The 16,040-nt window shown below is 38.1% G+C and overlaps 1 protein-coding gene across 4 annotated transcripts; it reads right to left on the bottom strand.

Annotated features, from left to right (window-relative positions):
* Positions 1-403: 403 nt before the first annotated feature.
* Positions 404-12,451, bottom strand: MTSSB (mitochondrially targeted single-stranded DNA binding protein). Of its 4 annotated transcripts, none has more exons than XM_008801809.5 (7): positions 12,320-12,451; positions 9,628-9,710; positions 9,270-9,430; positions 8,939-9,147; positions 8,687-8,787; positions 1,452-1,511; positions 404-730 (listed from the first exon to the last, which is right to left on the bottom strand). In XM_008801809.5, exons 2-7 carry the CDS (start codon positions 9,695-9,697, stop codon positions 714-716), a joined length of 618 nt encoding a protein of 205 aa, XP_008800031.1. In that variant the 5' UTR covers positions 9,698-9,710; positions 12,320-12,451; the 3' UTR covers positions 404-713. The 4 variants fall into 4 exon arrangements, with proteins under 4 accessions (XP_008800031.1, XP_088573512.1, XP_038979745.1 ...); XM_088717386.1 differs by having other exon boundaries at positions 12,358-12,377; XM_039123817.2 differs by lacking the exon at positions 12,320-12,451 and adding an exon at positions 12,070-12,206.
* Between the last annotated feature and the right edge of the window lie 3,589 nt (positions 12,452-16,040).

Below are 16,040 nucleotides of genomic sequence, written 5' to 3' on the forward strand. Positions count from 1 at the left end.
CATATGATCTCTAGTTTCCATAATGAAAAGCATACTTGCTTTCAACTGCTAATCCATTCTCAGCAGCAACTATATATGAAAATAATCATCAGGTAAGTTATAACAATATTCAAACAGCCGCTAAATAAATGCATGCATAGACTTACAAGAAAACTTAAAAGAACCTTCCAAATCCCTAATTTTGTCAATCAAAGAACTAGCATGCATACCATGAGGCAGTCCCACTTTCTAATTGTTTTAGCCAATGCCACGGATCACTTTCAAGGATGCTTGGCATTATAGTTAGTTATCAAAGTCATTCTAATCCATACGCTTCCACAGCTAGAGAATTGACTACAGGTACTACAGTGGACTGCATCTGGAGTACCTGGACTCCCAATTGGCATATACGGAAGTCAGCTGGTAAAAATAAAAGCAAATGGGCTTACAACCCCTTATAAATGAACTCATTATAGTTGTTGTTTAATTTGACGAAGAATTCATATATGCCTTGGATTGCTAGAACCCAGCTTAGTCATCATTTCTGCTGCAAGGCCCATAGAAGTGAGAATACAGCAACTATTGCCAAGGCAGCAACATACTCGATGTAGAAAACAAAAGACAGGAAACAACACATCACAAAATTTGATGCTCCATGAAAAACCTGCATGTGATGCATTAGATTGTTCGGGTTCTTCCTCCAAAGGCAAGGCAGGTACTGTGCCATTGAGTTCTCAAAATAATCCTTCTCCTGCCACCAAAAGTTGAATGCTATCATAATTATCAAAGAAAAGGGTAGTAGTGAAGTAGTAGTAGTTGAATCCTTTTTTTCTAAAAGAAGGGGAGAGCAGGAACCCACCCAGATTTCTTTATGAATATTAAAGCAAATATACACCCAATTTTGCTCTGCCTCCCTCTCTCTCTCAATATGCTCAACAGAGAAGTTATATGAAGAACCGAAGTGATGGAATTTTCATGTATCTAAATATATCAAAATTATTAAACAATTATAATTTAAAAATATTTTGATCAGAGCGATACTTGAAAATAGTAAAAAAATAAATAATGTCATGCTGTTTCTATAGATTCATTGAAAGAAGCTCACCTTCATACTATTATAGTGGCATTAAGGGGTTTTGAAGACTTTAAATATGTCAAAATTAATAAATAATTATCATTTTAAAAATATCTTGATCAGACTTGAAAACATATTCAAAATAATGTCTATGCTGTTTCAATAGATTCATTGAAAGAAACTTACCTTCATATTATTCCTATTTCTCAAGATATTTTTAAAAAAATTGCAGGAAAAATAATATTCTAGAATACCCCATGAAATGTTTATTTCCATAAAAAATCTGCCAAAAAGATTTCTTCCAACAGATATGAACATCTTTTAATTAATAAAAAGAAAAGAACAAAAAATAATATTGGCCAAACAGCAATAATAATAGGACAGCAAGGAAACTTACGTAGCTCATCTAAGGAAATGTTAGCAGCACTATCCCCAGACTTCACCAAGCGAACCTTGCCTGCAAAGAGAATGTAACTGAATTATTGTTTCCAAACAATTTTAAAAAACAACCACTAAATAAAATGCTTGCTTTCTGTCTTCTCGGAATATAAAAATCAACAAAAGATGGTTAACTTTTAACAGGAAGAAAATACTGGGTGCTAAAGGATGAGCTGTTTTAGAGAACCTTTATGTCACACGTCCTTAGCCTTGACAGAAAATAGAAAAGAGGGAAGAAATACTTCTAGGAACTCAGATAAACTATGTCAACTATTTATATCCACTGCCCACTAAGTAAGCTAGGTTTAGTGAAAAACCATCAAAATACCAAATGTTCTGGCCAGCCATGCTATGGCCCAAACTTTCAAATGCTATTGTATCTCAGTAATTCAAACCTAGTTCGATAACTCCCATGACCCTACAGCAGGTATTTCACATCAAATCACTCTTTCTTCAGATATACCTGAATGCAAGCATGACACAATTGGAGAACTCAGACTGCCTGATATATCAACTTCACATAATGATGGCAGCTTGAAACCAAGGAGAAGCTATGTATGAATTCTAACTGCTGATAGAAGAGCAAATTATCTATGCATATAAACATAAGCACTGAATTTTCCCATGTCTTCCAAGATGACTATTAGTCTTGTTCTGTGCCTCTATTATGGGACACAAATTTCATTTTTTGTAATATGATTGTCAAGGTCCAAACCTTTTCATCTGTACTTCCAACAAATTCATCCTTCCTCTCAGGAAAAATGCTATACAATATTGCAGTTCAACCATTGTTGATTTCTGCTAAGAGATGTAGTGTAGAACTTTCTTCACAAGCAAAGCATAATACAATTTTCAACCAGCTTTTGGCATTTTAAAAGAAAAAGAAAAAAAGAATCAGCATCCTGGCATTCTTGTCAGATGCTTGAAACGCATACTTTCTCATCAGAGACCAAAAAAGCTATATACACTTGCATTTCAAGCATGACGGAGCATAAAATGATGGCAAGATGCTAGCAGCACTTTAACCATTAAAAAGTCAGCACCCTAGAAGCCACCACATTTCCATACACAGTTACCTTAAATTCAATTAATTATTGGGAACATCTGATGCATTTTCAGAATGATGGCATGGCACAAGTATTGGAAACATGCACGAGAATGATGAGATGAGGAAAGACTTTGGCTGTCAAAAGATAGACAAGCCCCTGCATTTTCTTTGACCAATCTGCAAAGCATGTGTGACTATGTAAGAGCAAATAGTGCCTAAGATATACATGATTAAGGAGAGAGCTACTGGGCACATTTGGATGTGGTCCAGGGAAGGACAGAGACATCAGAAGTGATCCCACATAACAAGTAGTGTTGGATGTGCAGTTGTAAATTTTACATGACAGTAAGGAAAGCTTAGTTAACAAATGTTCATTTTTGCTTCATCCTGAAAGTCATCTAGCCAACATTTTTAAGCTCTACATTTTGTGATTTAAATCTTATAGTTTGATTTAATTATAACAAACAAAAACTAATGCAATGAACTAAACCTGACTCATCTCATTGATATTTGATTTTGATCCCCACTCCCCCCCCCCCAAGGCGGCAAAAAAAAAAAAAAGAAAAAAAAGAAAAAGGGAGAAAGAAAGAAAGAAATGGGTCATCTATGGGCCCATGTTTGTTATCTATGCTATCAATGGCACGAGAAGGATAACAATCAAGAAATAGAAATTCAATTTTAGCATCCAATATGGCTAGAGGAATGGACATGTATCTATTTATTTCAGAACCGATAATATGTTTGGTCTAGAACTAATTTGTAACTGGAGAAGAACCTTCAAAGTAGAAACAAAATGTAGAACAACCTCGCAAAAACAGCATAATTTATTTTCCTTTTTGCATATTCAGGTCTTTTCTCGATTTTCTTTTTGCAGGAATGGACCAATTTTGAAATTTTTGAGTACTTTTGCCTTGGATCTTGCAGACACAGACTAGTTGTATGTCTAAAGTGGGGTTGAATGCACAAAGTTTCATAGTGAATGCATATATTTTAATAGAGACAAAACATTTTTGTACTAAATGAGCATGTTTGTTGAGTGCTGGATGCACATATTTTTAAATGGAATGACAAGAGTGTATTTCTTCCCAGGGCAAGAGGCAAAAGCTTCCAAAAAGTTTTAAAACTGCACCATTTCTGTAAAATATTAAAAAATAAAAAGAAAATAAAGTGGGATATCTTTTGCAATATTCACAAAGAAAAATAGAAGCAGGAAAAATAAAACTAGTGATGATACTTTTGGAGGATTTATTGCAAACTTTGCAATGCACTTTGTTGTTACTCATGATGGTGAGGATAATTAGTCAATGAGTAAAACAGAAATAGTTCTTCACTCAAAATAAGTTCAAAGTGAGTTCAGGTAGATAAAACCAAATTGGGTTTTCTAATATGTCAGTGAATAAAAATTCAGTGGAGGAGAAGACCTAAGATAACATGGATGGAAGCTGCAAGGAAGGATATGCAGAAAGTTGGGATAACATCAAAGGTTGCCTTAAATAAGAATTCTTCGAGAATGAGAAACCATAAAGGGGATACCAAATAGTAGGGAAGAGGCTTAATGACCATGATAATGATAGAGGGAATCATGTAGAGGGCCTCTGAAACATGCCACATCATCCCATTTGGAAATCCCAATGCAGATTTAGAAGGGAAGATATGGGAACTAATGATTATCTTGTTAGGTCTCTATATGTCCCATTTGAGTGAAGCCTCCAACCAAGACCCTACCTATCCCATCTCCTGTGCCTTATGTTGGCTACCGACCAAAACCTTGCCGCTCCAGCAGCCGAAGTTGCCATAGCATTGAGGATGCAGCCTAGACTTCGAGCATGACCCCATCCCTGACCATCCAACCCACAAAAACCAACCCTATTGTCCTCTTCTGATCACACCAATCGAGGCATTAATCCACTATTCATACCCCGATCCCAGTCTCATGATTCCACCCCCTCTTTATTCCCCATGGGTTCTCAATGTTCATTGGGTTGACACCTTGTCCTGGATGAGGTCCCGCTGCACCTCCTCAATCATCTTCCGGCCAAGCGCCCAAGGAAGCATCAACCGCTAGAGACCATCTCCGGGTCAACTTCCAAGCAACCACTAGTGTCGCCACAGCCACCACCGCAGCCGTGGCTTGTGGCTCGCGACGATTCAAAGATTGGGTGTCACTTAAAGTGTGAGCCATGTTGCTCGCTTGGATGGCGACACTGATTGCCATTGTGATAGAAGTTTGGCCAGATCCAACCGAGGGCATGGCTACATGGAAGATGGAAAAGGTATGGTCTTGGTTGGAGGCCTAACTCCGGTGGAGCGAAGAGATAACTAACAGGACCATTGTTAGCTCCCATTTCCTCCCTTCCAAGCCTACTTTGATATCTCCAGCCCAACAAATATGGCAGCTTTTAAAGAGCTCCCTATATGATATATTATGGAGGGCTCTCTATAGAACTTTAATTCCTCTGTCCATGGTCTCTTTGCAAGATTACCAACAACATAAGTTGTTGGAGCAAAAAAAAAAAAATAGAGGTTCTAATTTGACTTCAGTTGGACTCAGAACGGTATGCTCGTCTTTTTCAGATACGAGATAAGTATGTTCATTGAGGTTAATGCAGATCACAGGCTGGAATGATTGGATTCTCAAACAAGATTGAAATCTCACAAGCAACTTTCACACAATTTTGACCATCCAAATAGAATGTTAGTTTTGGCTAAAACGTAGGAGCGTAAGTCTCAGAAAGCAACAAAAACAATTCATTTCAGCATGGGGTATCTATAGACATAACCATAGACATCAAGCCTTGTACTAAAATATTTGGGATCAACATTGTGAATTCCCATTCACTAAGAACTCCTATACATGGCTATTTCTACACCCTAACATCCACAAATACAAAGAGTTTGGATCCATTTCATAGCCTGGCATGCTTTTTATGAGTGGCTGTTAACTTAACATCAAACATCCAACCCTTTCATCTGGGCTTAGCATTGCCAGTGTTTCAGAACGGAAGTAATGACTATCAAAATTTACATCATTTTATAGTTATTACTAGATTGCCCAACTATTTTCTAATATGTTGTAGTACAAAGAAACAGTTCATTATCTATAAGTTTGTCAAACAGTAATAGCTTGCAATATTTGTAAAAAAGCTGAAATTATAAAATTTAGCTCCAAGAAACATAATAGTTGTGGTCCAAGCATTTGCATGTATAAATTCGACAATACCATAATGATTGATCTATACCTATAAGCAGAAATCTGCAAACTTTAAAGACATGTTTGGCATGTCTTCTGAAAAAAGCTTCTTGTGGATACTTCAACTAAAGCATTTTGAACAAAAGCACTCCATCACTTGCTTGGTTTTCAGCAAATGCATAAAACAAAAGCACTTTTGAAGTCTATTTGGTATCAATATGGTTGGATCCACTTTTCCTGGAATTAGATTCAGTTTGATTACCATAGGTATTAAGGACTCAAACCCAAATAACATGTTCTCGCTTTTAGCTTAAATTGGGTCCTTGATGAATTGAGATGCACTTGAATTTACATAATACATGATTTCCAGTTTTATTTGCTGTTAAGTGATGTAGACCAATTATTCTTATGAAATAAAATAAGCGCCTTAATGAACACAAGCCAACACCTAGTTTCTTTGGAGACATTTTTGACTTCTGGTTATCTAAGATGCATTTCTATCAGTTACCAACACATTTTTTTCTTTTTGCAATGCATGGTTTTTTCTTTTGTACTATAGAAGCTGTCATGTGCTCCAATCAAACACATCCAAAGAATCTCTGTTCCCCCTAATTCATTATTTTACTAGCTCTTCCATCAAACCTAAAATTATCACAAATGAACGAACTGTTTTATGAGCAGCTTGTATACAGCTTTATTTTGGCTCACCCTACTATTAAAAAGGTGAACACGAGCCAAGATTTTTAGCTCAAAATATAAACAAACTGACATAGCTAGGCCCAGCTCACTCATGATCAGATCAATATAGCTCAATTTTTTTTTAAAAAAAAGAACATATGATATGTATCACTTCAATATGTCTAGACAATAAATACTCAGACATTTTTAAAATGATTGGCATATTTTTTTTATAAATTACAATAAATATCAACCTTGAGATCTCAATCTAATGAATACATTGCTCAGTTACCAGGACCAACCATTATACTCTCAACCCTATGGCTTTAATCATTTAGGACTTTGTGATAAACCACCAAGGTCAACCCTTCTTTTGATGGAGCTGGCACAACCAGTCCACAACCTTCCTCACAGATAATCTCTTATCTTCTCATCCTCCAAGGTCCAACCATTGCACCTCTCACCCTCCTCTTCTAATATATGAATGTCACACCCTAAAGCAAAACCCAACTCTACGACCTCAATCTCCCAAGCCCTTAATATTAGGTCTCCTAGTTCCTTTCCACACCTTCCTCTTCCTTCACTGACAACAGCATTGGTGCTGAGATTGATGACAGCAATCACCGTAAAACTCAGGTCTTCAATCTCTAGATCTCTCACCAATGCCTCACAATTTACGGTCAGTGACAACCGAATGCTCATGATCTGTGATGGAGGATAGCAGTGTTTCAAATTCAAACTAGCATGTTTCTCTCCCCTTCATCCCTCCTGCAGTGAGTGCACCTTGTAAGCTAGGGTCATTTCATCACTTCTCCAACCAGAAGAGATGTGGTTCCCAGCTAAGTTACAAAGCTCAAGCTGAATCAGAATTAAATGAGTGGAGCTTGATCAGATCCTTTCCAGCTTGACTCAAGCTCGAGCTCAGCAAGAGCTGCAGGCAACTCATTCATGCTTAGATCATTTAGACAGCTACCTGCCATTCCCTAATCCTACATGTAAAATCTTGATTTAAGGGAATTGCATCTTCATTATGTGGAGACCTGCTATATGTTGGTTAGTCAAAATACACATCCAGCTGTCTTCTATAATCAAAGTCCATGGTTGCAATGTTCAATAACATCTGCTTATCGTATGAAATATCCAAATCAGTATCCCACTGTTTCTTTAATATTCTAAGCAAATACCTTGCTGCCCAAGATTCTCCATGTGCTCGCTTTATTGATAAATTAATCATTTATGAGCAAAAACTTGAATCTTAGCTAACTGAATCTCAGGATGAAACTCTAATCTATTACCAAAGGAACATGTCTGATATTTTTCAGCTGAATCTTCAGAGTAACTTACATGATTGCCTTTCATAATTTTCTTCCTTTCCAGTACTTACATTTGCAGCTTCATATTGTGATATTGCATTCCTTCTCCACAAATGAAAAATGGTCATTCGATCCTCTTGCTCTTGGAAAGCTCAATCAATTAGCCTACCAACTACATCTGATTCTAGGAATGAACTTCACCTAATGAACTTCTCTCAGCAACTACTTTATTGCTACTAATTTATCTAAAGTGAAAATATGATCCAAACCAGCAGTCTAGTCAAAGCACATGCATTCAAAAGAATGAAAGCCAAAAGAAATGGACACGCACAATCAAGAAAAGGAGAGCCACCATATCAGTTTGAAGTTGATAGAATTCCAATTATAGTATGTAGATTAATGATATTCTTTGAATTAAAATATGCTTCGCACACCCAGTGAAAAAGAGGCTGAGACTGCAAATCTAACCAAAGACCGCAACGGCGAAAGATTGGTGGAGCAGATAATCCATGTTATTTATTCATTCTCCTGTTGAAATTTCCATCATAAATGAGTTCCACTGGAAACTAAGAATATCACACTTTCCTATTTTTCACTAAATGAACCATTCTTCTTAGTTAAAGTAGTTGGCAAGTTTTTCTCATCATATACTTCACTTATCATCAGACTGTCATTTGCACAATCTGAAAAGTTTTTTTCTTCTCATCCTTACATGTTTAAATAAAAGATACTGCATTATGTCTGTGATGAAAGTTTAAAACAAGTTGAAGTTCATCTAATTATCAGGTTAGATGAACTTGCTCTAGCTCTATGAAGCACTCTTCTAGACCATCCTATAGTGACATCATCATCTTTAACATCTAACAACAACAACAACAAAAATTTCAAAGTGAAAAAAGAAATTAACATAGTTACTCATAACAAACAACATAATTAGTGAATGGTGTATAACATGCTTAACATACCATCACGACGCACACAGATCTCAGGTACATTCTTAACTTGACCATTGATGCTGTCATTGTAGACTCTAGTTTCAATATCCCCCTCAATGAAAACAGCAGAGCTGAATGGCGGCACCAAAATTGTAAAGGGTTTTCGTTAAAGCCAATACTTAAAAAAAGAAAGCACAGATCAAAACTATTTTTATTCAAATAAACTAATGCCAGAAATGTGTTATTGAAGAAGTCAATTGCTTAGAGCAAATAAAAGCATACTCCTTCACCAACTGTTGAACAGAATATGCACCAAGTTGTTCATTATGAACCACGATTCGATGCCATTGAGCTGGTCTTGGCAATTGTTCAGCTCCAATAATTCTTTGATCATACATACCTCCTGTTCCAACAGTAAATATCGTTACAGTCCGCCCATTCCTCAAAATTTTCTGCACAGGTGTCTGCCCAATTTTTCCACAAATGATTGCCTATTTGGAAGAGAAAAGACAGGTTAGAATATGCTTCTTAATACAGATGGGAAAAGAAGGAGAAAGAAAGAATACTGCATGCAAGACTTAAGTTCATCAGAGTTCTGAATTAGCAATAGTACCTTATGCACACCTCTGAAACCCCAGCCCTTCTTGGGGTCTACACCTTGGGGTTCCAACTCTCTGTTGTCATCAATAAAACTATCATCTTCTATATCATTTTTCCCTTCATATTCGTCAAAGGACATGGTGGAGTGCCATGACTGTGACCCTCTACATATGCCTGCAAGTACGCAGAAAATCAGGGACTCATGCTTTCCAAAAAATTTCTTACATTTTACTCTACATTTTAAATGGATGCCCAACTAGAGGTTATAACATGTGTTTGCAGAGCAAATCATATGTAGAATTACTATCACAAACTTATACCAGACTTTACAAATGTCTGAGGCAGACTGCCTAAAGTTAAGATAGAATTACCAATTGGAAACCTGGGGTGCTTTGACACTTCTTTGATACACTTGAGCAATCCCCCTCTCAATGAACCCATGTTCAAATATCAGCTGCAGTGAAATCAAATGCATAGTAAACATTAAAAAAGAAAAAAAAATCTATATATATCGCGCATAGTCAGTTCAATTGCTTGCATCTGTCAAAAAAACTTGAAGAAGAATCAAGTTCTTGAAAGCCACCAAAACCAGATTATTTGTTAATATGAAAAGCAATTGCAAATTATATAATGAAGGAAAAACAAGCATTCAATTTGATTCTTCTCATTCAACAAAAGCAGAACAAAACAACAGGTGAAATACATGCAAAAGAATCCATATTCTAATGCAACAAAAAATGCACATCATAAGGACAAAACAACTTGATTCTTTTTATACATTCTTTCTCTTTTCGTCTTTTTGAGAAACAGAGAGGCAAAGAGAGATGCAGCTCCAGCGCATATGCGAACATTCATATAGAATTTACTAACAGATCTCAGGCAACTGCCTACATTCCATCCAATTTTTACTGTGTTATTTGGAATCAGTAGCTGCATTAAAGAACTATGGGGTGATTATCTTGAACCCTGAAACTAATCCCTAAACTCTCAACCCATCAGGTTTAGGGTTCCTAAGTGGTGCAATTGTTAAGTGTGGATTGCATGTGCTAGGTGGAAATTGAATACAGCTGGCATATGGGTCTTATAAGGCCCAGGTGAAATAACCAACGGTCCTTAGCCTCTCACAAATTATAACAAGGAAAAAGAATAGTATTAACAATTAACAAGAAAAAAAATAACCAAGGGTCCTCAATCAACTATCCATATTACATGGCCTGAAGATACATCAGCAACAATTAACCCACTACTCCTACTTAAAATATAGTAATTCAAAGTTTATTTTAGTTATAACACATAAAGAACATTGGTTCCATACCAAAAGTTTTTTACACGACCTTCTCTCTTTTATTCCTATCAACACATTTCAGTAGGGGTAAAATAAGAAAGGCAAGGTTTAACTGGTTCCATGGTTATCTTGTTAATATTAACAGAAAAAAACTATCAGTCCCATTGTTCTAATAAAAGTCACGTTCAGAGGTATTGGAGGAAGTTAACAGTGCAAAAGACAGTTACAGTGCTCAAAGCCATCCTTCTAGTTCAAACATGCCCTAACAAAAAAGTATTAACCCACCTCAACATATATGGTTACTGTTATTATTATTATTATTCAAACTGAGACTACAAGAGCAGATAAAACATTCTAGAATGGAAGAAGCAATACAGGATAAACCCAAGAATAAAAAAACATGGAAATAGCATGTTCTAAATTGTCAAACCTAATTCTTGCACATTGTCTTTGAGCCATGAATTAGTCAGGATATCAATCCTACAGCTAATATGCAAGTACTTATCATCTGAAATATAACAACTCTGTGATACATAAAAAATTGAGAACATAGACCATTTATACAAGGAATGAACAAAAATTCAAACAAACACAATAATATAACACAAAAATGAATTTAATTTAAATAATGACTCAAAAAGCTCAATTGATAAATCTATTTCAAAATTAGGATAATTAAAAGAAACTTCCATTCAACATCGAGAAGCTTGTTGAATAGTAAATGATGTTAATTCAAGCAAACCCAATCCAATCCCTACGACAAACAACATATGAGCAAATATATAATACAGAAATCCAAGGATATTGATCTAAAGTTTAAGGCATCGAATATCTTTCCATATTTTGATGCAAGACTATGCAAAAAAACACCGCCTCCAAACCCCCCCCCCCCCCCCCCCCCCCAAAAAAAAAAAAAAAAAAAAAACTGCCTAAGGAAGAGATAGAGACATATATAATAATATTGATGCACAATCACTAGACAACATCGGCCCCGAAAACCTTCAAACATTCCCTTCTCTCAGCATTCCCTGATTGTCAGCTCATTCACTCCAATGCCCTCCTCAGCCTTAAGGATTTAGACAACGATCGGGTGGATTGCGGCAGTAGGGATCTCCATCGGTCAAGATCAAACCCCTCCTCACCATCGCCCCTACCATACCGACCACCACCTTCATCACTCTAGGGTAGATCTCAATGGCGGGGGCCCAGACGTCATCCCAGCGGTCATCGATGGCCGCGATGAAGCAGAAGCCCTTAAGGCCCTCCTCTACGAAGACGTTAGCGTCGGAGCCTAAGTGGAGCTCCAGGACCCTCCTGAATAGCTAGTGGAGCTTCTACCAATCGTCGGCAGCGACGACGGAAAAGAGTCTCGGGCTGGCATCGTAGCCCTCATGGAGGTTCCACCTCCACGATGCCGGATGGACCCTCATGGCTAGCTTCTTCTTCCCCTCCTCAAGAATCCCAAAAGAGAACCATCCTAGAAATATCAAATTAAGCACTATCCCTAAACCAAATCAAGAAGCAGTACCTGACGAAGCTGAGGGAAATGGGTCGAACTATGACTAATCTGACGCTCAAATCCTCGGCAAAATCGACATACGAATCAAAATCTTAATAGAATTGAAGATAAACCAACCGCAATAAATCTCGTTGTAACAAACTAAGAATTTAAGGGGAAAAACAACAAATAAACTAAGAGAAATTCCATATCAAAAACTATATACAAAAAAGAAGTTAGCAAATTTCCCAAGAAACTCTAATCGTCAAAAGGAGGTTACCTCGGTAAAAATCATAAATGCTAACCCTAACCTCTCACCTTGGCGGGGCCTCGCTTAAATTCGGGCCCTGCTCTGCAACTTTCGAAATATAAACGAGGGCTATTTTGGGAAAAAGAAGAACGATAGGGGTGTTATGGGAACATCATTTTTTTTTGAGGAGCATCCTAACGTGGTAGCCTGATGCTGCCAAAATCTAATAGTAAGGAGGTTGGACACTTGGACTCCATCCAAGTTGTCTGGGTTCGAAACACGCGAGCATCGATTAAATTAGGGACCACATGCCCCATGCCTGGATGGCTCTCTGTGGATATACTTTTCTTCCATCAGTATTGAGATGACGCTGGAGTGACGTACTCACACGTGGATGATTCAGTGGGATTTTCCACAGATTGTAGAGGGCACGCGGAAACTTGCAACCGGCACTAAAATATACTCTAGTAGGGCCTAGTAGAGGCTGCTACATGGATAGGATTCTGCCCCAACCCTTTCCAGCTATTCATTTACCAAAAAAAAAAAAAAGCCACGCGATTTCCATCAAATCATCACAAATGCCACAAGATATTATTCGAGTAGAGTAGCATGTATGGGAGTTGATCCCTTCCTGTTTGAGCAAGAGGGATCCAAATCCAATGAATGGTGTAAAGGCCCTGACGACCGTCCATGTCGGTGTAGCTATTTTCAAGTAAAGTCGCCTTCCAATCACCGACACGTGCTTAAACGCTCCCCATCCCCAAGGAAGGATGCCTCGGCAGTTCTTTCCATGCATCCGGAAAAAGGGATACACCCGGTCGCTCATAAAAAGATCCGCAAATTCACATCGACAAAGATAACAAGGAGTAGCTTTGATGCATGAACGCCAAGCATCTCTTCTTATTTCTTTCCCATCCAAAAGGGATGCAGAGGGGTGACGGCAGTAACTATTTACTGCTCCACGACATTTAGGCTATAATGAGGGAGAAGGGATTTTTCAGACTAAGCATGTTTTCCAAAAAGCTAGTGGGACTATGAATTGGGTGGCTACTTATGTGGTCAGTCACTCTGGAAGTACCTTATAGGCTAGAGATAAGGAGGTGCCCTAGGCACTTTGTAGTATTTTGTTTTTTGACTTTTTTAGGTCTATTTATACTCGTCAGGTATGAATTTATTCGCTCTAGCAAAAAATAAAAAGGGAGGGAGGGAGGGAGGAGGAGGAGAGAGAGAGAGAGAGAGGCCTAAGCAATTTGGGCTTGTCCTGGACCGTCCTAGACGGATATTTTGTGGGTTTGGACAAATTTTCGAGATTATATCAAATCTCATCTTTACTGGGCCTTGATATGCAAGCAAGAGTAGAGTCACGGAAGAGCAATCCCATCTTCCCCTTCCCCCACCCCCAAGCCCCTTCTCCCACCCATGAACTTTTGGAGTTCAAGCAAAGATTTCTATTATTTTTCAAATTAAGAGAAAGTTTAATACTAAATATATGAGAAAACAATACATAAGTGAGAAGCAAGAAATAATGCTCAAAAAAAAGTTTCAATGCGTGAAACCGCAAATAACAATATAATTATGGGTTTTTCTTGCATATTAGGCTTTTTAAATAATCTGTATTTGTGCATTAATCTATGTCTTTTCGATATTTATGAAATATTCCCATAAAGTTTGTTAGGAAAAGGAACAAATGGTAAGAAACTTATCGATTGAAGCGTGTTGTCACTATCCTTAAGAATAGATCGCACCCCTCGAAGAATAAATCTCGGTGTAGCAGGTAATGGCGGCCTCCAGGATACAACAACCGGGTCACTCCAAGTGAACACTCGCAGATGTAGTGACACTAGCGAACATCCCAGAATCGCTCAGAAACATAAAAAATAGAGAGTAGCAAACAACAAAAACCTCGGGGGATCAGTCGGGCTCAGACTAATCCTGTAGGGCAGGAATCTCAGATCGAGACTTGAGGAGTCTGTCCAAGGCCCTTTGATCATCTCCAGACAACCTCGGGGGCTGATTAATATTTTTTCGAGGTATCCTCCATATAGTTTCAAACCATCATGGCTGCTCGGAGGAGACAAAGAAAAACGTGTCCTTCCATCCATGGATGAAAGAGGGAATACCCTGAATCAACTGGTGGCCTTTTCGAGGAGAAAAGTACCACAAGTTGTTGTTTCGAGGATGCCTCTTGAGAGTGAAGCCCCTAGAAAAGCGAAACTGAGGCTAGGATGTTCTAGAGAAGGCAAAGAGAAAGAAAGCTGATGAGGATCTGCCAGAAGTTTGGGACTAGTTAGGTTGGAACAAGGCAATAGACCCTCATCAGCTAGACAAAGAAATGATAAAGGGGGAGTTTCAGCTCGGCTCTAAGAGTCTCATTGTACGGGCCGAGTCGAGAGGGAGGAGGTTTGGTGACCCGGTCACTAGGACTAGTGAGCTCAAAGACGAACTTGGAAGGAATGAAGTGCTAGGCTCAGACTAGATCCATTTCCTCTTATATGAGGACAAATACCTCATAGTCCGGGCCCAATTGGACCTCGAGCTCAACTACCGGAGACGACTGTTGAGCTTGAGGAGAGCGGTCGAACGATCAATTCTCCTCCGAGGCATTGGCTTCAACTTCACTCATCATTAGCTATGCACTACTAAAACATTTTTACAAATTGCCAAGTTTGCTAGTGCGAACTCCATGCCTGAACCATCTTCCGTCCCTACTGATCCTATTCGTTTGAAAAGAGAAAGATAAAAACAAAGGTATATGAGCGTCACAGCTCAGTAAGGATCAAACATAAGTTTTTTCATGTCAATGCATCATTTAAAAAAATAACAAATATTACAAAACAAAGCATTTCATAGTATAATATATTAAAATAAGTCATAAAGCCAATCATGCATGCATAAATCAGTCATAAAACATAGTTCCTGGTGTATGACATAAAATTATGAATCATTTATCATTAATCAAATTACTTCTCTCAGACTAAATACTGAGATCACTATTATACCCGTGACAAGGTCGTAATCGACAAACATCAACTACTATTACCCGTTGGTAGGATTGTATGCTGACTACTATTACCCACTGACAGGTATGCCAACTATTATTATCCGCTGGCAGGATCGTATGCTAACTACTATTACCCGCTGGCAGGGTCGTATAAAACTAAACGACGATCTACCCCACTTTTAGGAGCCATACATAGCTATCAGGGAGCCTTTTTGAGAGCTTATATATATCTTTTTGTTAAAACATACACATAAATAGATGAAAATTACTAAATAATAAGATCAAATTCATAATATAGCTATTTTTAGCAAAACATACATAAAACTATTTTTCATAATAAAGCATGATTTTCATAACACATATGTTGATCTATAATTTTAAGAAAAGCATGATATTTCCACAAGCAAATTTTTATGCACGAAAGATATGATCATTTAAAAAGCAATAAGGAGTATAAAAATTACTCACTTATGTTCTCCCAAAGATCCCTAGATTTAGTTGAGCAACTTCGTTGTACCTATCTGTTACGGGGAAACTTAGCCACCATGCCCCACGTGACCGGCACGCGCGCCCAGGAAGACTACGGCTGCCCCTTGATCCAGCAATCCGACCTCGGGTCGGATATCTTCGGCTCCGCAGCCCGACCCCGAGTCGGCTGCCCCTTGATCCAGCAATCCGACCTCGGGTCGGATATCTTCGGCTCCGCAGCCCGACCCCGAGTCGGCTGCCCCTTGATCCAGCAATCCGACC

This window comes from Phoenix dactylifera, chromosome 3, assembly GCF_051530095.1.
Source record: "Phoenix dactylifera cultivar Ajwa chromosome 3, Ajwa_hap1_PhDact_Kaust_v1.1, whole genome shotgun sequence".
Classification (NCBI taxonomy): Eukaryota; Viridiplantae; Streptophyta; class Magnoliopsida; order Arecales; family Arecaceae; genus Phoenix; species Phoenix dactylifera.

What these genes read in the sequence shown, in the direction of transcription:
- MTSSB (XM_008801809.5), bottom strand. Translation starts at nt 9,697, where the DNA reads ATGGGTTCATTGAGAGGGGGATTGCTCAAGTGTATCAAAGAAGTGTCA. An exon ending in GCACCCCAGGTTTCCAATTG is followed by an intron (nt 9,431 to 9,627) that starts GTAATTCTATCT and finishes GCGTACTTGCAG; the next exon opens with GCATATGTAGAGGGTCACAG. An exon ending in GATCTGTGTGCGTCGTGATG is followed by an intron (nt 1,512 to 8,686) that starts GTATGTTAAGCA and finishes TTCTCTTTGCAG; the next exon opens with GCAAGGTTCGCTTGGTGAAG.